Genomic DNA, 23,857 nt, shown 5'->3' with positions numbered 1-23,857 from the left:
CATTAATCCATACTAGATAGTCATTCTTTCCGTTAAAAATGTTCCAGTCAAATCGCGAATGTTGTGCCAACATTCGAATAAGGTCGTGATATTTCACGAGAAGACACTTAAACGAGATAGAGCGAGAAGAGTGGAGAGCGATAAACAGAGAAGATGGTTAGATAAAAGTGTTCGTTCGTAAGACGGCTACGATAGGAACATGTTCAGTGTACGCTGTACCACCTCAATGCTGTTGTAAAACTGTGTCTACCATGTCTATGAATCTGAAAAACATAAGGTCATCGCAGTGGAATCACCAACACTGTATGAGGTTAAGAAGGCTCTGAGCGAGCTGAAAAACAGTAAGGCTGTTGGAAAGGATGAGATCCCGGTCGAACTTCTCAAACACAGAAGTGAGCAGCTGCACCAATCGATCCACCATATCCTCCTAAGAATTGCCCTTCTGAATTCGGCGCACAAAATAGTGTCGCGCATCCTGTTTAACAGACTGAGGCCGCTTGAAGAGTCCTTCGTCGGCGAATATACCAGGCTGGTTTTCGCGAGGGCCGATCAACGACGGATCAGATGTTTAGCCTGCGGACGATCCAAGATAAGTTCCGAGAGTACAATTTGCATACTCACCATCTGTTTGATGATTTCAAGGCAGCTGCAGCGCCCTTAGCAAATTTTCCTTTGAATTTGCTAGTAAAAAGGTAGGAAGTTATGTCGGAAACTCGTCAAGCTAACCCTCATATTAGCGTAACCGCAGCCTTGTTGTAGAAACATTAGTCATCGCTGCGATGCTGTAGAAACAAAGCCATTTTCACATACACTAGTCACTACCACTGGCATAGTGACAATGGTCTCGGTTTCGGGTAGAACTTCGGGAGAAAGTCGGATGAACCATTTCACTTAAAATCGCAAGCTCAGATTGTACTAAAATATTCGGGCTTCACCCGAAAATAAATGTTAAGAGCTTAAAAACCCATAGTTGGGAAGAGCTATGCAGTTAGTCAGTTTCAGAGAGTTCGCGGAAAATATCCGTAAGTCTCGAGCGTCGTCCCGTAGACGAGTCAGTCAGATTTGAATTGTTGTAAGAAAAGAATCTGCTAAATGTGGTTGACAGAAAAGCATGAAAGTAGTTTTGAATTGTGATAAATAAAAGTAAATATCGGATTTGTCCAGACATAGCCTAATCGACGACACGACCTGCCACTCGACTATCTTATTTATTTATTTATTTATTTATTTATTTGGAGCAGGGAAAAGCCCGATGGAGATGAAATTTGACATTCTCTCTCTCCAGCAGGCATAAAACCTCCTCTTCATTTGTATCAACAGATTACAATGATCCAACAGATACATTTAAGCCTAACACTACAATTAAAACTAACAGTTAAAACTAAATTTATAACACTATAACTAGTTAATGACACCAAGCATAACAATATTACTACTCTTACTTAGAAGGTGAGATAGAGGAGAAAATTTATTAGGTAAATTGAAAACAAGGGTTGGTGGAGGAGGTGCTAAACGAGCGAAAACGAACGACGGGGTTGGAATCAGCATGTAGATCTAATTAGTTATCAAAAAGATGGTGGAAGACAGAAAAAAAAACGACGAGGTTAGAATCGGCCTGTAGATCTAATTAGTTATCAAAAAGATGGTGGAAGGCAGAAAAAACGACGAGGTTAGAATCGGTATGTAGATCTAATTAGTGATCAAAATGGATGGTAGAAGACAGAAAAAAGAGGAAGTAACGACCAGGTTAATTTAGGCGAGCGAATCTAGTTAGTTTCAAATGAAGATGATGGAGAGACGGAATGGGGGTTGAATGAAAATAAAATATTAACGGTTCCAGACAAATCCTAATCTGACAGGTGACTATGAAACAATCGTTTAATCATGTTTCGAGATAAATGAAAGTCGAAGACATTGGAACAGTTGTTGAATGTTCGGCACATACTGGAGAACGGCTCATTATAACCAAACTCTTGCAACAGGTAATCTCAAAAAGGGGTGGGAACGAAGATTGCGTCGATGAATGTCGAGATTAATCAATTGAAGGAGTTCGGGACAATCGATACGTGATTGAAGCAAATCAACAACGAATGTTGCCTTGGAGACATTCCGACGAACGAATAACCGATCAAGATCAATAAGCTTACAGCGATCTATGTAACTAGGAAGATTAGTAGGATCTCTCCATGGTAGGTTACGCAGGGCAAATCTAATAAATTTATGTTGAATAGCTTCGATCCGATCTATGTCGATTTGATAATGGGGTGACCAGACAACAGCTGAATATTCAAGCGTCGAGCGGACTAGAGCACAATATAATGCTTTAAGACAATGTACATTGACAAAGCTCTTAGTAATGCGAAAGACGAAACCTAAAAGCTTAGAGGCCTTAGAGATCACATAATCGATATGACTTTTGAAATTCAATTTGGTATCAAGAATGATACCTAAATCTTTAACGGTAGACTCTCGTTTCAGTACAATCTGCGAAATGTTATAGTCGTAGCTAAATAGCGAGTGTTTGCGAGTAAACGACGTAACGGAACATTTCGAGGCATTTAGGACCATTCTATTGTCGTTACACCAGTTCACGAATGATTCAAGCTGTGACTGTAAAAATATAGTGTCGTCGGGCGATCTTACTAGATGATAAAGCTTAAAATCATCTGCGAAAGATAGTTTATGGCATTTCAATAGAAAGTTGAGATCATTGAGGTAGAGCAAGAATAAAAATGGTCCCAAGTGACTGCCTTGAGGGACTCCAGAACCTACAGCAAATGGTGTTGTAATGCATTCACCGATTTTCACTAACATTTTCCGACCAATAAGATATGATTGAAGCCAGTTGAGTAAAGATCCACTGAATCCAAGTTTTTCTAGTTTAGCAACTGCAATTTGGTGGTTTATCTTATCGAAGGCTGCGGAGAAATCCGTATAGATAGCATCAACTTGAAGGCGTGCTTGTAGGGATCGAATTATAAAAGATGTATAAGACAATAAGTTCGTTGTAGTTGATCGTTTTGGCATAAAACCGTGTTGTGTTTCCGAGATGTAGTTATTGCAGTTATGCTTGATGAAGTCCAGAACTATATTCTCAAGTAACTTAGACACAGCGCATAGTGCGGCTATCCCACGATAATTAGATACATCAGCTTTATTTCCCTTCTTGAAAACCGGAAAAATATATGATGTTTTCCAAATATCCGGAAAAGTTCCTGAATTGAGTGAGATATTAAACAGCATCGATAGTGGAATCAGAAGGCTGTTCGAGCACTTTTTCAATACCAGAGAAGGAATACCATCGGGCCCAGCGTTAGAAGATAGTTTCATTTTAGAACACGCTTTATCAATCATAGCTGTCGTTATGATTGGATGGGGGCCAATCGGGGAACGGCGAGGAACATTAATGATAGCTTTGGAGATCTGATCATTCGATAAGGTTTCATCAGAGAATACATTGCTGAAATGTGATTTAAATAGGCTACAAATGTCAGGCAACACGGATGATTCAACGTCACCAAGAAACATCTGGTTGGGTAGTCCTGATTCCTTCCTCTGTTCGTTCACGTAGTTCCAGAAGCTTTTGGGGTTGATTTTTAAATTATTTTGTACACGAAGGAGGTGGGAATGAAATAACATTTTGTTCAGTCGCTTATAACGATTGTTGAGGAACATATAGTACGATCTCAAATGGAGCGAAGGATGCTTCGATAGTTTTCTTAGAGCAGAACGTTTAGCACGCTTATAACGTTTTAGGGTCAGATTGGACCATGGGGGATGGACAGATTCACGTCGAATATTTTTGGGTACAAATTGATCGATAGCATACGAAACTATATGGGACCATAACATAGCAATGGAATTGCAATCGCCATTAGTAAACAGGCTTCTCCAGTCTAGCGACAGCAAAAACTGATTCATTGCCTCGAAATTTCCTCTTTAGAAATCGTAATATGTGCCTTCAGAAACGTTATTAAAAACGGTTGGCGTGTATGCAGGTATAGTGATTTGGAGAGGAGGGTGATGACGACACATTTTAACCAGTGGCGAAGGAGCGATGGATATGGAACAAGTACTCGACAATTCATAACTGGCGAAGCAAAGATCCAGAAGGCGATTATTGCTATTATAGTTATCATTTAGCTGAACTAAACCTGCGGTGTTGTAATCGTCCAGGAGTCGTAATGTAGTATGAGTTTTAGAAGAACATGAAGCATCCGGATAAAGATATTTACTAGAACTGCGAGTCCATTTAATACCAGGTTGGTTGAAATCACCTAAAATTATAATTTTGTCATTTAAGCTCAATTTATCGCTTATCAATGAAAGAGAACTTAAGTGTTGTTCGATCAGATTCAAATCATTCACGCGATCAGGCGGAAAGTAAAGCACGCAGATGTACAATGTAAAGTGTGTGAACGAAAGAGCGATCCAAACTTGCTCAACATTTTCACAGTTTGAGAGAGACACCAAGCGAGAATTGAATTTGGAGCGACAGGCAATAAGAATACCACCGCCGCTCTTTTTCAAACTGTTTTCGTCGTTGCGATCAAGTCGGTATACGGAGTAGGAATTGCTGAAAATCTGCCTGGTTAACGTGTTATCATTTAACCAGGTTTCGGTAAAAGCATAGATATCATACGCAGCATCAGAACAGGCCAGATAGTAGTCCACGAGAGAACGGTTCATTCCCCCAATATTCTGATAGTAGATGCTCAGACCAGTGTCTCTGTTGATGCATGAAACGGTGTCGGCGACAGAGGGTACAACAAGGGTGTACGGGGGTGAGGGGTTAGACGAGTGAGACGTGTAGCGGCTGGAAACAAACGAGGTGATTGATTTTGCCTGCTGGTCCTGTGATAATTTAGCAATCTTTGGGGCAGGGGACGAGAGGGGGTCGATCGGCGTAGGGATATCGGTTGTGGTCGCATAGCTGATTCTGTTCTCTGTTCTGGCTTGCGCTCTAAAAAAGAGGTGATTGTCACTCCATTCGGCCAAAAATTAGGTGACGTAATATTTTGCTCAAAAGCTTGCGGAACACTTAATTTGAACGAAATGAAAGATAGCGGTCTGTCCTGGTACTGCCTAACAAGCTTGATGCAAACAATGTGGCTACGATTACAATTAGTTTTAGATTGAACGTAGTTGGTAATATTTTCTTCTGTTTCGCTAGGTAAAAATTTGGTTAGATAGTACCAATTTCTATTGCTAGTGTTGCTAGGAATCTGATTTGTCGGGGGGGCTACCAGAAGGGTAGTACTGTATCGCAAATTTAACTACCCCTCAGTAACTGGTAATGTCAAAACGGATTTGCTTGAAAAAATGTTGGAACTGGCAACACAAGTTGGTAAGTTATTGATTTTGAAAAACAGTTACCAGTAGCCAGAGGTGCCAGGTTATTTTTTCAAGAATCTGTCAAAACTCAAAAATTTATCTGGATTTGTCTGGGTCTACTATATACAAGGAAATTTTTGCCGGGCTTCATTTTCAATGAACAAAAAAAAGGTCTCCCACCTATTGTAAAGATGGCAAAACCGTAAAGATCTAGCAAGATCTGACAAAATCTAGGAAAATTTGGAAAATCTGGCAAAAGATCTGGTTAGTTTGAGTGTCTGTCGAAACGAGAAATATCTGGCATTTGCCAGACAAATCTGGCAACCTGGCAACGCTGCCAGTAGCCTTGGTTACTACATATGGAATGTAAACAAAAACAAGAGATTCTCACTTGAAACGAAACCACTGAGTGTAGTTGGCCCGCTGGCAGGTATTAAATTTATTCTTTCAAAGAGTTTTGAGTCATTTTTGCTCATTTTTTAAATATGTATCTTTTTATAGCCAGTCAGATACCTCTAGCTTCGGCTATCAGCTCGATGTTTCGTTCCATAATCTTCTCAAAGTTACGTGTCACAATATCAACATCGTCAGCGAAGCCAAAGAGCTGTACGTACTTTCGGAAGATCGTGTTGATCCGCGCTCTTCGAAGCAATATTGAACAAGAGACAAAAGACTCCAAAACCTTGCCGTAGCCCTCTCTGAGACTTGAAACGACTCGAGAGCGTCCCAGATACTTGGACGTAGCACATTACTCTATCCATCGTTGCTTCGACCAATCACGTCAAATTACACGGAAATCCGCATTCGTGCATAATCTACCATAGCGATTGAATCGGAGGAACTGGCATCACTGGAGAAGAAAACACAGTGCTTCTGTGTTGCTCTAATAACAAGTGTTTTTTTCAGTGATTTTAGAAAGTTCTAGTGAAATAAATAGTTTAATTATTGATTTTCAGTGATGGTGAAGTCGTGCTGAATAAAGGTTTGGTTGAGGGAACGACTGGCGTGGTTGAAAGGATATATTTTACCACACAGGAATGACTGCCGCCATACAAGGGAGTATTTTTTCTAATAATATATTTCTAAAGGGCTACGAAATGTATCCCTAAAGGGCTGTCATGCCAGATCTCTCTCAAACAGCGCTGCCAGTAATATCAATTTGTTTTTGTGCTATTTCCAGTAGTTTTTTTTGTGAAATTATTTTTTATTTGTAGCTAATATTTTCCACTTGTTGTAGCTTAGATTGAAACGACATTTATTCTGCCGTGTGTTGTCCAATCATGCATATTCCGGACAACAAGCACGTAGTCGTGATGGACGCAAACGTGTTGATACTCGAAGGGGATGAGAACTAATGCGTTGTCGGATATGCCCCCATCACCTCATTTGGTATTTTCTAATCTTCTTTGTTACTCTCCGTTTTTTAGTTTTAGCTTTGTTATTCTACGGTTCGCGTTTTTAGCGAATTTACTGACTTAGGCAAGCAAGAAGATAATTTTTCGGTAAAAAATACAAAGTCTACCGAAACAGTTAGAAAATTTAAAAAATCAAAAATTCATAAAACAAGTTCTACAGATTGAATCTTTCATATGAGTTGTAATTCAAATTGCGTTGAATATTTTAATCCTCCCTTTCATTCCTGAAACATTGGCCGATTCTTCAAATTCATCACAGGTAAAAAGTTGGAAGATGCTTTCTGGACAGGCCAGTTTTCAGGCTCTGTCCTAGGGATTCATAACCTAACATAAAGCACGTGAATTATGTTCGAACAATAGGTAATATTTAGCGTTTGAAATATTCGTTTGGGAAAGCAGACTCGACGTGGTTCAGGATAGCGTTTGGAATGGGCGCTCGTCTAAATGTGCGATGTCTACATGTTACACTTATTTCTAAAAAATTTGCGAAAAGTAGATGCATAAACGAGTGACTGCATACTCGACAGCCGTCTGTCCGGAGTTTTGTCAATTTCGGAGATTGACTGTTTCGTGCATTATATTGCCAGCTCAAAGTAACACTTAAAATGATAACACTTTAAAACATTCTTGGTAGCCGGCTACCCAGAGCAATAAACACATGATAACATTATTAAAACATTTACTAACAAAGTATCCTCTCCTGTGATGCATGTGGGAATGCAGAGGATTCCTCGGTTCCTAGTAGCAACATGCATCGAACTAACAATCCTTCCCCTCCCAAGTAGATCTGCATTCGGACGTGGCCGGCGTCGGTATTGATCAGCATGCATGGTTCAATACAGTTTGCACAGTGTGAAACAATGTGTTATTCCCAAACATGTTGCTTCAGAAAATCATTTTGCAATCTCAATTGGTCCAGATCAATAACGGAGTAGCAACACACGGGCGGTCTCTAATGCTAATGCTAATCTACCATAGCGATTGTATCGTACGCCGCTTTGAAGTCAATGGCGCGTTGTATTCTCGACACTTCTGGAGTACTTGTCTCATAACGAATATGTAATTCGTAGTGGCGTACCGTACCGGCAACGCAAATTATTCACTACCAAAAATTTGATTTCGGTTGTTTAAGGCAATAAAAAACTTCTCGTGTGTTATCTTCAGAGGGAATATATTCATCTAACTAAGCATTTATCACTTTCATAACGTTCCCAGAATTACATTCCTCGTTTAAAGTTTTGCTCGAGCTTCCTGGTTTAAAACTAGTCCACCAAGCCGATTGAATGTAGACTTTTTTATAACTCCAGGCGACCACAGTGTTTCTATAAACTTGGTGGACATATCAGCATTGTTTACGGTTGTCAAAAATTTTGAACGTGCCTGTTCAACATCACTAGTTTGTAATTGCCCTTGCTGGATTGAGCTTTGAAGTGCCGATTGGGCTAGATCTATGTAACCGGTAACCAGATTTCAGAGGTGATTTCAAAGCATTTATGAAGTCTTGTTCCAAGCAACTAGATTGCGTTCCATTCGAACGTCGAATGCACTTCCGAATAATGAAAAATACATCATCCAACATGCTAGAGCTTTGCTGCCCCGTTTCAATGCTGTCCAAAATTATCGCTTTCAGGATGCTTTCTTCCATGAAATAACGCTCAAAAAGTAAATATATCCCAAGAATTTCCTGCATTTGCGTATTCGATCGGGACTTTTCAATCAACTCATTTAAAGTATTTGGTTCCAGAGAACTTTTTTCGAGATCAAACTAAAAAACACAAAGCGATTTGAAATCCATTTATACGAAGATAAACCACTCACCAAGAATCGGTGTTTGACCAATTTTATATATTATAATTCAGCCCACGAATGAATTATTGTTATTCCACTAATGAGGGCATCAATGTCTTTCGCATTCAGTTTATCAACGGATCCACCACCAGATGTGTTCCCTGATCGTGCATTCCAAGTAAAGGAAAAAATTTGAAGAATCGTTCTACCGATGCCAAATTATCTTTTTTGATTGCATCATCAAACTTTTGACAAACGACGTCGCGGATTTGTGTCGTTGCTTGTTCTAGTGTAGAAACAACTTTTCGAACGGAAGCTATCGATCGAGATACGTTATCAGCAATTTTCTGTAAAAGGTTTTTAATAATGCAATGCGGAATTATGCCATAACTATTTCAAACTGTTTGTTTATTTATTCTGGTGCTCCTTGGTAACTAGTTCATAGCAACCTAAACAGTGTTGCTCGAATAGTTAGTTTTTGTCATTTTCAAGGGGTCGCTACACTGAAACGAAGATCATGGTAATCGTTACTATTTTGGAGGGTTAAGTTAACAAGAGTATACCAATGAATTTTGGCAGACGATATAACATGTTTATCTCGAGAATAATTATTGTCACTTCTACCATTCCCATTGAGGCACATGCACATAGTAAATTTCGTTATATCATAGTACAATGATGGTAAATTTTACCACGCCTTCTCTTCTATCTTATGGTTGCAATCACTATGCGCATGGTGACATTCACTTATTTCAACTGGCTGGAACTACTATCGACTTCTACCATAATATAGTACAGTACAGAACATTTAATAGTACTTGAAAATGAACCTTATTCTGTTTAATTTTTATATCAAAACACTAGATTTCGTTATTACTCATTTTAAATATATTTCAGGGTTTACATGAAAAACTTTTTGAGTCTTATATAATTCCTACTATTAATGGTATATAAATGAATTGGTGGTCCATCGAACACATCGATTCTTTTTAAACAAAACTTAACACAAGGTTCAGAAACTTCAAAAGCTGCGAAATGATCAGAGTACTCTAAAACTTGCCATTGCTGCCCAGCGACATAAAGCACTTCATCGGCTATCAATATATCTTTAATTTCGTATAACTCAATATTTTGCATATTCAAATATAATGTCAAAAAATAACCAACTTTATATTCAGTTCCTTTATACAATGCCGTTTTACATGCGTAAAAACATGATGTTAGTAGTTTATTTGTTAACTGTAAATACGGAAAATAGTGTAAATCAATTAGTTTTATTTTGATCTTGCTTTTACAAACTAGCGGATCGTGAAAAAAATTAGCGTTTATGGCATTGTTCGAAAAAATGAAATTTGCTTTTTTACAAAGCGTTAAACAAATGTTTCGTCTAGATGTTATGTTTCTACAATACCGTTTAAAAATTAAATGAAATGCTTCGAATCGGAAGCTCGATGTATAACGAGGTGGTCCCGTTTTTCTTATTGTATCTGGGTAGTGCAATAAAATATGATACTTCGGTTTTAATTTTTTATCGAATAGTTTCTTATAGAGTGTGTGGTGATAAGATATTTGTTCTTTCAATGTGTGTAATAATTCTTCATTAAACCTAGGCAATAGAATTAAATCTATGAGTTCAATCAGCGACAAAATAAAATCCCACACATTATCATTTTCTGGAAACAAGTCACCGAAAATTAAAGGAAAATATCGAATGAAGAGTAACATTTCCCTTGATGTCATTTTAAAGTTGGTTGATTTAATCTGCTCTTTTGTTATTTTTCTAAACGTATTACGATTTTCTGTTTCTCCATATTTAAACATTTGAATCCTATAATTTATACATTGAAGTGAAATACTATACTACTACTACTATTTTTTATCATGTAGTTTAAAACAAGCGATAAATCATAATTGCATATTCCATGAGAATATAAATCATGCATCGGATCGACTATTGCAGTTTCAGCGACGTGACAATGCTTCAACTTATTAAAACCCGATTCTTCTTTGATACCTGTCTCTTTATAACACCTGGTTAAATCTTCACAATAGTTCTTTTTATTCCGATTCAAATTAGAGTTCAGTTGTGTCATTACTTGGCATTCATATTTGTTTGTCTTACAGAATCTACAATAGTATAAAGAGCTGAAGGATGCCGTATACCCCATCAAAGTATTCATTCCTAAATTGTCTCCAAGAATTCCTGCTAGTACAAAATAAACGGTAACAGATTCTCCAGAAATTACCAGCTTCAAACCATTACTTTCCAAATCATATAAAATGTCTATCAATTCCTTCATTGTATCAGAAGGACCGTAATCCATTATGTCCTTCGATTTTACAAATGATGCAACAAAAATATTATCTAAGCGTGATAAGAAATGAGACGGAATACAAGGAAGGTTATAGTAAAACCCACATATTTTATGGGTTCTCGAATGGGCACCAATTGCATCATTCATCTCTACTTCATCCGAAAACAAGAAATATGGCATGACTGTCTTATCTACAAATTCCGCTTTAACCGCTTGCCATATTTGTCCGTTTATAACATTAGTGATTTCATTTTCTTCCTCTATATTTCGCATATTTTCAATCGTTTTTGCAAAAACCTGTTCCGTCTCAAAAAATATTTTAATTTGTTGTTTTATAGGCATTAGGCAACTCTTAGAAACAGCATTGCCGTTTTCATCGTCATAAGATACCGTTTTTGGAGTTTCTTTCTGATTCAAATTTTGAAGTTGTTTGTTCATTTTATGTTCTGTAGAAATAAATTGAAAAGGGTCACTTAAATCTTTTAACAGTTCTTTATAGCTACGCTCTTCAGGTATCTGCACTAAAATTTTGATGGTGTCGCAAATCGGTTTGACTATATCTTGTGAGATACTTTCCTGCAGCTAAAGAACATCTTTTCTTGACAGATTTTTTTGCTATATAGATTAAGAGTGAAATTAAAAACAGCTTCTCTCAAATTCTGTCTTAAATCTAAAATTTTCTCTTCACTAACTTTCTCTATATTTCTCTCTCTATCATTCGAAGTGGTACAAGACTGCATGTTATTTAACATTTCTACGAGTTCTTCAGGATCTACGCATACATTTTCGTTAACTTTTTTATCGCAGTTCGAAGTACTTCCTTCTCCAACTGTATCAAAAACTTCACCATGCTGTGACCGTACATAGCGTTTGAAACGATATATATTTGGGAACATTGTTGTCGGCACACATACCGTACAATTATATTTGAAAACTGATGGTGTTCCATGAGCTAAAGTTAAGTGATCGATAAGGCTTTGCAAATTGTTATGCGATTCCTTACACAGTTGGCAGTTCGTTTTTCCGTTGATTCAAATATGCTAACAGTTGAAGCAAGTTGATTTTTGATTATCGAACGTACTTGATGTCGTAGAAATACCGGTTAACAAAACACCAAAAAACTTCACAACTCTCCGGATATTCGAAATCCAAGGCGCAATTCAGTTTTACAATCACATCTATACAACGCAGGAAGGAAGGTAGCTGATACTCTAGTAAGCTTGTAACTACGTAGAACGATTCTAGCAATTCAGGTTTTCCAATTGCGTATATTCTTGGTGTGAACGGTATACTACGAGATTCAAACTCGTTCCTAAGCTCACTTATCGCTTTCGTGTACCATCGAATGGAAGTTCCAATGCTTTATTCCTTAGAGCTTGCAAACAAGTAATAACTGCACTTTTGGATTTGACCAACGCTTTCTTGTTGCGGTTGTGGAAACGATCGTAGATCAATCCGGATGGATTTTTCTTGTTTACCGTACTGTCTCGTGGATTATAATTTTTGAGAATTTTTTTAGGTATAGAGATAATTACTGAAATCTCTGAAAGAAATCGTTCCGAGATCAGTTGAGCAAATCGTGCCATATCAGGAAGAGGAAAATACATGTTATTTGCGATGTAAAAGTCTACAATAGTATGAGCTAAAAACTTCCTGTGCTCTGAGTCCAGATTATTGTGCCCTTTATAGAATTGTGTTACTATTTTGCCTTTTTCGTTTCGTTGCAAAATATCATCCAATAAAGTGTACGTAACGTTTGTTGGCAAAAGTTTATGCTTGTATGCTGCTGGTTCCGGCATCCAGTTTACTTGTGACGAATCCGTTTCATGACTAGGAATTTGATTGAATAGACAGCTTTCTTGCCATTCACTGAGTTTTTTACGTAGAGCATGTTTATGACTCGTCCATTTAGCTACTGAAAATACATCATTCAAAGCCTTTTGATCCAACAATTTTAGGTAGGCAACTGTAATACCGTGACCTAAAACCAAAAATCTTTAAACACAATTTCCATTAACGCCAGAATGCAAATACCGATAAGGATTGCATATGTATCTGGTTTCAATTTCCAGTTATCAATAACGATCCCATATAGCTCTGGATCTTCATCATTGTCTAGTGGATCAAAAGTGGATTTTGCATCATTTTCTTGTGGATTGAAATTCGGAATATTGCTTTAGTTAATTCTCTATGTAAATTACTTACCGAATATGAATTGCGGATTGGATACGAGATCATCCACAACAATTTCAATTTTATTGTTCTTCATTCGATAATCACACTTTTTAGACACACGCGTACATATACCATACACAAAATGACGCGGAAGAAAATTAATTTTTCACAAAATGACGGATACTCAATACGCTTATGTAAAAATACCATGTTCATGATAATTTCGAAATTTTATTCATGTTTAAGTAAAAAATATTGATAAAACCTTTTAACAATACCATGTTCATAGTAAAACTGTTACTATGTTATTGTTATGTCCACAAGAAAAAACAAATTAGTATTGAACATGTAATAATTTAAATGCAACAAGAAATGTTTAATCGGAGTACATGGTTATTTGGAAAATCTTATGGTAGAGTAATTGTTATTCATGGTAAATTTGAAAATTTATGCAACACTGTTTTTTCTACCATGTCATTATTTTCAGTGTATATTTATGGTAACTGGTGGTAAATCGCTCACGAACACTTTTTATTCCGATTTTTCTTCGGAGTGTCTGGTCGTGTCGTCGGCCTAATGGTAGCAAGTGGAAGAAGTAACTAGTCACTGAGGGATAATAGCTATTTTCCGTGAACAAAACATACAGCACAGGAAGCGTAGGTCCACTTTAGTGTTCCCGAGAAAAGATAACAAATGATAACAGGTTTCTGCGAAGATTTGTCTGCCATTATGCAGTCTGCTATTACTGTGTGAAAGTCTTAATTGCGAATTAAGAGAAATAAATAAAAGTTTAAAGAAGAACAGAAGAAAAAATCTATTATTTTCTAATTGTGAAAAAGAAAACACCCCCTTAATCCTCAACGCACGCCGCTCGGATTGCGCGGCAATATGGGCTATTCGGGTTTTTAGGCTATTCATCTGGTGACAGCGGCACTGACCGTGGACGGTAGAAAGAAGCGGTAAGGAGACACCAATAGTGCGAGAGGAAAAGAATTGGAGGCAAGAATGATGATCAACGGATTAGTAACAATAGGGTGAGCCATAACATTTTTACCATAATATATCGTTATTATCAACCAACCATATTGGCTCGGCACTGGAGTACATTTGGTTACCCGTACTTGTTCAGATTGGAGCTGGTATGAGCTCGAGCGAGTTTCAAGTTTCATTAAAAGCAGCAAACGTAGAGATTACGTTTGTATTTAATTTGTTTACGTTTTTTGGCCACGGTCAACAGGGAGCACGTAACGTAAGTTGCACGAGGCTATTTACCAACCAAAATGCAATCACAGCAGATTTTCCTTAACCCAGGTCAATCCAAATGTAGGGCAATAGTAACAATTTATTTAACCATGAAATCGTTTGGGCACCTAACCGTTTCCCGATTGACAAAAAAATATAAATACCAAAATTGATTATACCTGAATTAGAATGGCTACCGGAAAAAGTAATGACGAAGAAATTCTTGAAAAAAAATATGCCATACATTCAAACGGTTGAGAATGAAATGGCTTGAGGCTTCCCTCAGGAAATATTTCCATATTTTTAGATAATTCCTAAACAAGTAATTACTGCCGATCGAATATAGGTTGACGACTTCTAAAAAAATAATGAATGACAAAGATAGTTTGGTTTGCGCACACAGCGGGCATGACAAATTTGAGAGCACCGAGTTGGGCTGGCTCAATAATAAATAAAAATGCCAGTGCGAACGAAATTCGACCACGCAGGGCTCGTAGCAGTTGAAGCACAGACTAATAGACATGGCAGTATGAATAAATTCTTATAAAAATAATTTTTTGTGATGCTTTAGTTCCACCTATATTGTACTGCGCGAACTATTTACTATCGGTACACCCCTTGTGATACCTAAAAGTTTTTTACTAGTTGGTTTCCTCTCGTTTGTCAACACCGATCAGCTGCTTGCAGGGATGCCTGATTTCATCAATATATTTGATAATGAATCGTCACAATAAATTATTGGATTACGTTGATAATATATTTAACTTTTTTAGCGATTTTGGAAGATAAACATTATTTTTTCTCAATGTTGTTCATCTAGACTATTTTTGATTGTGTTGGTAATTTTCACCCGAAATTAAGTGGCGGCAGACCAGAACCAAGTAAATATTGTAACAAAACGGGTTCGATTTTGTATTGCGTTGGAGGATGAGAAGTAGGTACAATTCTGTATATAGTTTTGGCAATATGTATTAAATCTGTATCCTACATAAAATTCGCATGGAGGTATACAAATCAATACATTACAGGTAATTCTGTATGAATGGCAACTCGGTTGGTGAATGAAAAAAATAAACACAATCTAGATGACAGACAGGATGTTTTTGATAGGGTAACGTGGCGCCACAATGATATATGCGAGTATTGTCCCAACTAAAGGAATATTCGAAATGACCGTTTATATGGTTAAAGAATCCAATTTGAGTGTCCTGTATGTTAGTATGTGGTTGAAGCTTTGTACTATACAATGACCAGTAATGTGAGACTATGTCAAGTTTATTTACGTTAATGAATGTCGGTCAAGATCGTAATTATTCACAGGTAAAAATAAATATCGGCCAGGGGCATTCATTTCAGAATTTTCTAAACATACGGCAAGCCAAATAATAATTGGGAGGCTTGACAGAGATATCATAGTACAAGAATCAAATTCAAACAAGCATGGAATTTCAATTCCCTAAAGCGAAAGCACTGCAGTGCATTCCAGAGTTCGATGGAACTACCGAACAATTAGATGCATTCATGTATCATATTGAACATTTCGAAAAACAATTCCCAGAAGAGACATCTAGCGACGATACGTAATATCATCACAGACTAACAGACAGGACACTCAAATTAGATTTTATAACCATATAAACGGTCATTTCGAATATTCCTTTAGTTGGGACAATACTCGCATATGTTATGATGGCGCCACGTTACCCTATCAAATACATCGTGTTTGTCATCTAGACTGTGTTTATTTTTTTCATCTACCAACCGAGTTGCCATTCATACAGAATTACCTGTAATGTATTGATTTGTATACCCCCATGCGAATTTCATGCAGGATACAGATTAATCACATATTGCCAAAACTATATACAGAATTGTGCCTACTTCTCATTCTACAACGCAATACAAAATCGAACCCGTTTTGTTACAATATTTACTTGCTTCTGGTCTGCCGTCACTTAATTTCGGGTGAAAATTACCAACACAATCAAAAATAGTCTAGATGAACAACGTTGAGAAATATAAATGTTTACCTTCCAACATCGCTAAAAAGTTAAATATATTATCAACGTAATCCAATAATTTATTGTGACGACTCATTATCAAATATTTCGATAAAATCAGGCAACCCTGCAAGCAGCTGATCGGTGTTGACAAACGAGGGGAAACCAACCAGTAAAAAAACTTTTTCGTAACACAAGGGGTGTACCGATTATAAATAGTTCGCGCAGTACAATATAGGTGGAACTAGTGCATCACGAAAAATGATTTTTATAAGAATTTACTCATACTGTCATGTCTGTTAGTCTGTGATATCATTGAAGTTGAAAAAAGAAGCGGCAGCTAGATTACTGCACATAAAAGCCGAAAATTGGCCTAAAATCAAAGAAAATCTTATACGCGAATTTGGAGAAATCAAAAGAATCGGAGTCGTTGTTCTAAAAATAGAAACTTTGCGACAACCCAATGAACCATTCAAAAATTACAAAAAGCGCATAATAAGAATTAATTATTTGGGAGCACTCTCGTATTTCGAAGAATACGCTATAAGTACGAATAATAATGACATCAAATTTGATCTACTGAAATTTTCAAAACATAAAGCTAGTGAAAGCGAATTTTGTGGAGAGGTATGCGGCAGATTGGTTTGTCGTACCCGAGGTAATGAAGCAGACAGAACGAAATTTCTAGTGGAATACCTACTCATAAATTTCTACCTTAAACCGTTGTTTATTGAAACACTGATAACTGTTTGAGGTATCATTTATTTAACACATGGATCAATAAGTCCAGATACTAACAATGGAAAAAACACTTTTTTTGCAAATTTTTTTTTATTCATCAACATAATCACCTTTTAGGGTGATACAATGGTTCCAACGTTTTTTTTTTTATAAACTGCTTTCTGAATCATCGACTCGTTGCTGTTTTAGTTCCATCGAAAGCAATTGGAAAAAACCTTTTTCATGTTCAATTTTTCATGAAGGATAGTAAATACACTTCCATATGATATCTGTGTCATCTCAGCAATCTCACGGAGCTTCCGGTGTAACGGCTTCCACAGGTCTACCCGAGCGTTCCGCGTCATTTGTGTCGGTACGACCACGCTTCAACTCGGCGAACCACCGACAAATCGTTGCTGTTTTAGTTCCATCGAAAGCAATTGGAAAAACCTTTTTCATGTTCAATTTTTCATGAAGGATAGTAAATACACTTCCATATGATATCTGTGTCATCTCAGCAATCTCACGGAGCTTCCGGTGTAACGGCTTCCACAGGTCTACCCGAGCGTTCCGCGTCATTTGTGTCGGTACGACCACGTCAAATCGTTGCTTTTGATGGACGAACCACCGACAAATCGTTGCTTTTGATGGACAAGAGTCCGGATAACATTTTTCAATCCATTCTTTCGCTTGCACGGTGTTTTTACCCACTAAAAAACAATGTTTTATCAAAACACGAAACTCGGTTTTTCCAATTTTTAAACAAACTACAAAACGACTTTACTCCAACCTCGATAACTCAGCTGTTTCTGGTCGGATCGACTTAAAATTTTGACCCGTTTCAAGCAAAGGTTAGTACTCTAGAAAGACGTGGTTACTGGTTTACTACGAGCGCCATCTCTGCTTTAGTCTCGGGACTTATTGATCCATGTGTTATGGGTTTATTCGAACTAACATTTAAATGTTGACTGAACCTAGTCTTTATTGGCGAACAAATCCCTAATGATGTATATTGAATATCCTTAAATCATATCCTAATATCAAAATAACATGGGCCTATACCTATTTATATCATCCTGGTTTCTATGGAAAGAATAGTTTATTTATATCTTGTTTTTCTATTTATATATCAGCATACTATGTTATTATAGTTTCTATGAGAAATGATAAATTGTTTATATTTTCACACCTTCCTTCAATTTGTCATTCCTAGTGAATGCACGAATTCTAAAAATTTTATTTTAGTTAAAGCTTTTGTAAAAATATCTGCTAATTGTTTTTTACTACACAAATACTTCATAATTAATTTCTTATCTTTGATTAATTCTCTAATAAATAAGTATTTTATATCTATATGTTTAGTTCTTTGGTGTTCTTTAGGTTCTTCAGCAATCCTTATACAAGTGATGTTGTCCTCATATATAGTAAAAGGAATAGCGGTGATTCCTATTTCACTCAGTATATTTGACAACCAAATCCCTTCTTTGATTGCATGACATAATGATACCAATTCGGATTCAGTCGAGGACAATGTGACAATTGGTTGTCGTTTGCTACTCCATGATATGATATTTCTGTAAACCTTAAAAACATATCCTGAATTTGACTTTCGATTTTCAACATCATTTGCAAAATCAGCATCTGCGTAGCCTTCCAATGGTATGTTAGAGTTCTTTCTTGTGTATACCAGATGTAATGATATTGTTCCTTGTAGATATCGTAAAATTCTTTTTAAACCCATCCAATGTTCATTCCCTGGTAAACTCTGAAATTGACTTAAAATACACACAGATATGGTTATATCAGGTCTTGAAATAAGAGCCAAATACTGTAAGCAACCTAATAATTACTTAAAAGGTTCATTACATTGTATTTCTGCACTTTTCCATATATAATTAGGGTCCATTGGAGTAGATACAGGTTTACAATGGCTCATACCAAAACGTTGTAGAATTTTCTGGATATATTTTTTCTGAGACAACTCGATTATTCCTCTTTCAAAATTTTGAATGATGTAAAGACCAAGGAAATGTTTTGCCTCGCCTAAATCTTTCATTTTGAAATGGATCGAGAGTTTCTCTTTTATCCAGTGATGTATTCTATGTTTTTTCCTAAAATTAAAATATCATCAACGTATAAACGTATAACACCCGTGGCTGGCGACGAGCAGCCATGTACCGAGTTATGTGAAGACGTATGCTTGATGCAGCAAAGGACACCCCAGGCCTATAGCTGTTAGGTAAGGTAGGTAAGTAACGTATAAAACCACATACAACTCTTTGTCTTTATGAATGTACAAACAATTGTCTTCTTTGAGCCTTGTGAATCCGAATTTTGAAATTACATTGATAAATTTAAAATTCCACGCTCTTCTTGCTTGTTTTAATCCATATATACTTTTATTTAATTTGCATAATCCCGAGTTTCCATATTCATCCATAGGAAGTTTCATATAAATTTCTTCCGTTAAATGACCATGACCGGTTTTTACATCCATTTGATCAGGCGCGTAGCCAGAGAAAATTTTCGGGGGGGGGGGGGGGGAGGGGGGGGGTTTTAGAACACATGTACAATTTATATCACAATGTTTCCCATGGGTTGTAATTTTTTGTTTCGGGGGGGGGTTTGAACCCCTAAAACCCCCCCCTGTATACGCGCCTGCATTTGATGAATGAACAATTTCTTTTGACAAGCAATTGATATCATCATTCTAATTGTAGTCATTTTTGCTACTGGAAAAAATGTCTCATTGTAATCTATACCCGGTCTTTGTGAACAACCTTTCGCAACAAGTCTAGCTTTGTATTGTGGAAAATCTTCACAATCTTTGATAGTAAACACCCACATGGAATTTATTGCTTTTCTGTTTGGTGGAATTTCGCTAATCAAAGACCATGTGTTATTTTCAGACAAATAATGAAGCTCATCATCAATGGCTTGTTTCCATGAATTCCAGTCACTGCGTTTCATTAAATCAGTTATATTTTGAGGAATTTCTTCCAATACTTCGGATGAAACAAAACTAGTGTCAAAATTGTTTAACCAATCAGGACGTTTGATATTTCTTTGAGATCTACGAAGTCCAGAATAATCTTCTGATTCATCTCCTGAATTTGCTTGTATATAGTTTTCAGAATAATTATTAATATTATTTTCTTCACGAATACAAGTATTGATTATAGAATTCTCTTGATTTTGATTAACAGATTGAGTGATAGGTGTATTAGATATTGCAGGTGTATCCACCTCGCAATATGTGATACCAATGTTTTGAATTATCTTAGGATTAATTGATTCAAAGAAAGAACGAGATTCATTGAAAATAATATCACGGGAAATAACAATAATTTTAGTTGTATTGTTCCAAAGACGAAAACCATTGTGTGCATATCCAACAAATGCCATTATTTGAGTTCTATTTTCTAGTTTTGCTCGGTGTTCTTTGCTGATATGTGAGTCGCAACACACCCAAACACTTTAAGTTTCTTTACGCATTATGCTTTGAATCGAACCACATTTCATATGGAGTTTTTGCTACATTCAAAGCATTTGTAGGACTTCGATTAGTTACGTATACTGAGGAATATAAAGCCTCGCTCCATAAATACATTGGACCCTTACAGTTGTTTAAAACTGTTCGAACTTTTTCCATTAATGTTCTATTCATTCGTTCACTTACCCCATTTTGTTGCAGAGTATATGGTACAGTTGGATGCATATTAATTCCTTTTTGTTTACAATAATTTTTAAATTCTGAATTGAAATATCCACCACCATTATCTGACCTTAATTTAGCAATTTTTAAATTGAAATGAGCTGTAGCAAAAGCTTCATACTCTTTGAATTTATTAAAAGCTTCGTACTTATGTTTGATTAAATATACAATTAAAAAATGAGTATAATCATCGATAAAACTAATAAAATAACGGTATCCGTCATATGTTTCTACAGGTAAATGTTCGCAAACATCTGTATGTTGTTACGTATGGTTTTGTATCACACTACTGGTGGCTGCTTTTCAGCACCGGACCACCAGTTCAGGGTCGTTTATCTTCTTGGTCACCGGAGAAATTTCACTTCACTATTTTTGGGCGGACTTTCTTCCCAACCTGTGGCCACTGAGTAAATCGTTTCGGCGGAAACAAGTAACAACATATAACAAAATGGACGACACAGCTTGTATATGAAAGAAAGACCGTACAATTTTTAACTCCAAACACTATATTTTATATTTAAAAAAACAAAAGAATATACTTTCTACTTGCGCTTTTTATTTTGTAGAAAAACTTAGCTTCGACGCTCCGTTGCGGCCGTGATGATCGTTGGTCGACTTGGTGGACTCTGCTGACGACGACGGACGGGGTGGCACGGACTTCGGTGCGGTGGAACAGCAACTCGACTCCAGATGAAGCAGCAACTCGGCCTATCTGTATCGGAGGCCTCCGTTTCGCGTGAGGAAGACCCAGTGAGTGGTACTGTGCACTATTAACCGATCGCGAGTGTCTGACGTATGATCGAGTGGTACATTTAACTTATTGGTCTTTGGGCTTTCCCCGGTTTTTCACTACGGTGGCGTCCTCAACGCCTGCCAAACACAATTTTTCTGGCCCTTCACTGACCGGGAATGCACTCACGTCGTGCTAGCACTATTTTGAGTAAAACCGGGGAATAAAAAAACGATCCTACCGCACTTGCCCCACTCGATTACCGTGATCGAAACAAACGTTCGTGCGGATCTTCGACACGGATAACTACAGAGATCCCTTTTGGGATCGATTTGGACTGTGGTTCAAAGAAACGGATTGTCACTTTTTGGCGGGTGACACGCTGCTGCTGTCTTCACTTCACTGGGTCAGAATCTACTAGTTCTCCGCAAAGGTTTTCCCGCGGATTTTATCTGCTTGGGGTCCGTTTTCCATCTCATACCCACCGCCACCCTCAAAGCATGCCACCCCGCATATTATGTTGCGATGATGACGATGATGACGACGATGACAGTGTGCAGACAGATGACGGTTACAATATTTTATCGTTTTATTATGGTTGGTGTCATGAACTGTGTATTTGAATTTTAGTACTTTTATAAGTGTATTTGCTATTTCGTTTCCTTTTGCCGAAATAATCATAATTTATTAAATAAATTTGTATAAAGAAATATATGAACTTACGAATGTAAATAAATGAATGATATAAATAAATAAATAAATAATGTGAATAAATGATTGTAAATATATAAATAAACAATAAATAAATGTAAATAAATAAATAATAAATAGAATAAATAAATAATAAATAAGATAAATCACTAATAAATAAATAAATGGAAATAAATAAATAAATCAACAAAACCCTACTTTTGACACCAACCTTTGCTATTGAGCAGAACTTAAACGTGACTCAAACATGTAAACACGGAGTATGAACACGATTGACGTTTAAATTCTACTCAGACATTTACTGACAATGAAATAAACGAAAATATACAATGTTTGAAAAATATATACAAGCTGGACTCAGTGACCAAAGGAACTACATTGTGACCAGAGAATAACAGGTCACAATGTATAAGTTCGAGAGGCCTTTTAGATCTATTTTCTATGGCTCTTTTGAATGGTTCTCGAGCCTGATTTCCTGCTATGCAAGGTTCGCAAACAGCATTATCACTTTTGAATGACAGAAGTTGTAAATCCAACCCATCTGTCATATTTTCAGATACCAGCCTCTTCAAATTTGAGCTGCCCATATGTCCAAATCTTTTATGCCACAATAATACTTTATCCTGCACATTTCCAAGACAAACCTTTTCAATTTTGTTGTGAATACGATTTACTTTACTATGGGGTGCCTTTTCAAAATTAGCCATATGGAAGAATGGGCAGAACTTAATCGTGAATATCTCGATTTGCATTAATGGTAGCAACATAATTCTTTCACCATTTCATCAACAATATGATCAGGAATTTAGGATAATATTTTGAACAGTGTGAGATAATCACAAACAACTCAAAAATCAAGTTTTTTCAAAATTTGAAAACAATGCGGAAAAGTCTTTACTTTCGCTTGAGTTTTTCGCGCAAGGACGACGATTTTGAGGTAGTAAGGCACATATCTTCAACTGAATGCGTATAAAAGGGGAACCGTGGTGAAAAATGAATCATTTCTTTTCGTGCGTTCTATGCAAGCAGACGTCGTGGGAGTTAAACCATTAACCAGCAGCGACGGAGAGTGCACCTTCGGCGTGGTTAAAACCTCAAACGCTTAGGTCGCAACTCTTATTTGCTTTTCGGTAGTCGTAACGGGGAAGTTTAAGTTTCAGATTTTAGTTCCGCAATATAGGTTTAGAATTCAGAGCCTGTGTGCTGAAACTGGATTCTCGAACTGTATTACGGAACTAAAATTGCAGTTCTAGAATTGAAACTGGATTCTGAGTCTGTTATTGATTCTAAATTTAGTTCTTGAACTCAGGGTCCAGTTCTTTATTCCAGACTTCTTCTATTCGGTTTTTTTTAGAACCATAATAATACTCCTAAAGAATTGTGCGGAAATTTACTTTACTGTACTCTATACAACCCATTCTGGTAGTCATGGTGAAAAATCGTCTTCAAGTCTCAGAGCTTAGTTCCGGAATATGGGTTTGGAATTCAGAGTCTGCGTGCTGAACTAACCCAACTCGTCACTCTCCATCACGAACGCTTTCATAAAAAGTTCTTTTCAGAGCCACCATTATTTTATTATAAAGAACTATACTGCTTATTTCATAATATTTAATTGCGTTTCATAATGTTTAATGTAACTAATCTGTAATTTAGTCTAAGCGCATCGTTTAAATTTCTAGTAATGTAAGAGGGGAAAGTTGCACAATTCAAAC

The 23,857-nt window shown here is 36.7% G+C and overlaps 2 protein-coding genes across 2 annotated transcripts in view; both read right to left on the bottom strand.

Moving 5' to 3' along the window:
* Positions 1 to 23,857, bottom strand: part of LOC131438107 (threonylcarbamoyladenosine tRNA methylthiotransferase) — a 206,456-nt gene that overhangs the window by 138,058 nt on the left and 44,541 nt on the right. The gene's annotated exons all lie outside the window — the stretch shown is intronic.
* Positions 11,748 to 20,673, bottom strand: LOC131434042 (uncharacterized). The gene is made up of 2 exons (XM_058600676.1): positions 20,669 to 20,673; positions 11,748 to 12,847 (listed from the first exon to the last, which is right to left on the bottom strand). Exons 1-2 carry the CDS (start codon positions 20,671 to 20,673, stop codon positions 12,175 to 12,177), a joined length of 678 nt encoding a protein of 225 aa, XP_058456659.1. The 3' UTR covers positions 11,748 to 12,174.

This window comes from Malaya genurostris, chromosome 3, assembly GCF_030247185.1.
Source record: "Malaya genurostris strain Urasoe2022 chromosome 3, Malgen_1.1, whole genome shotgun sequence".
Lineage (NCBI taxonomy): Eukaryota > Metazoa > Arthropoda > Insecta > Diptera > Culicidae > Malaya > Malaya genurostris.
This window is presented reverse-complemented; position numbering and strand designations above follow the sequence as displayed.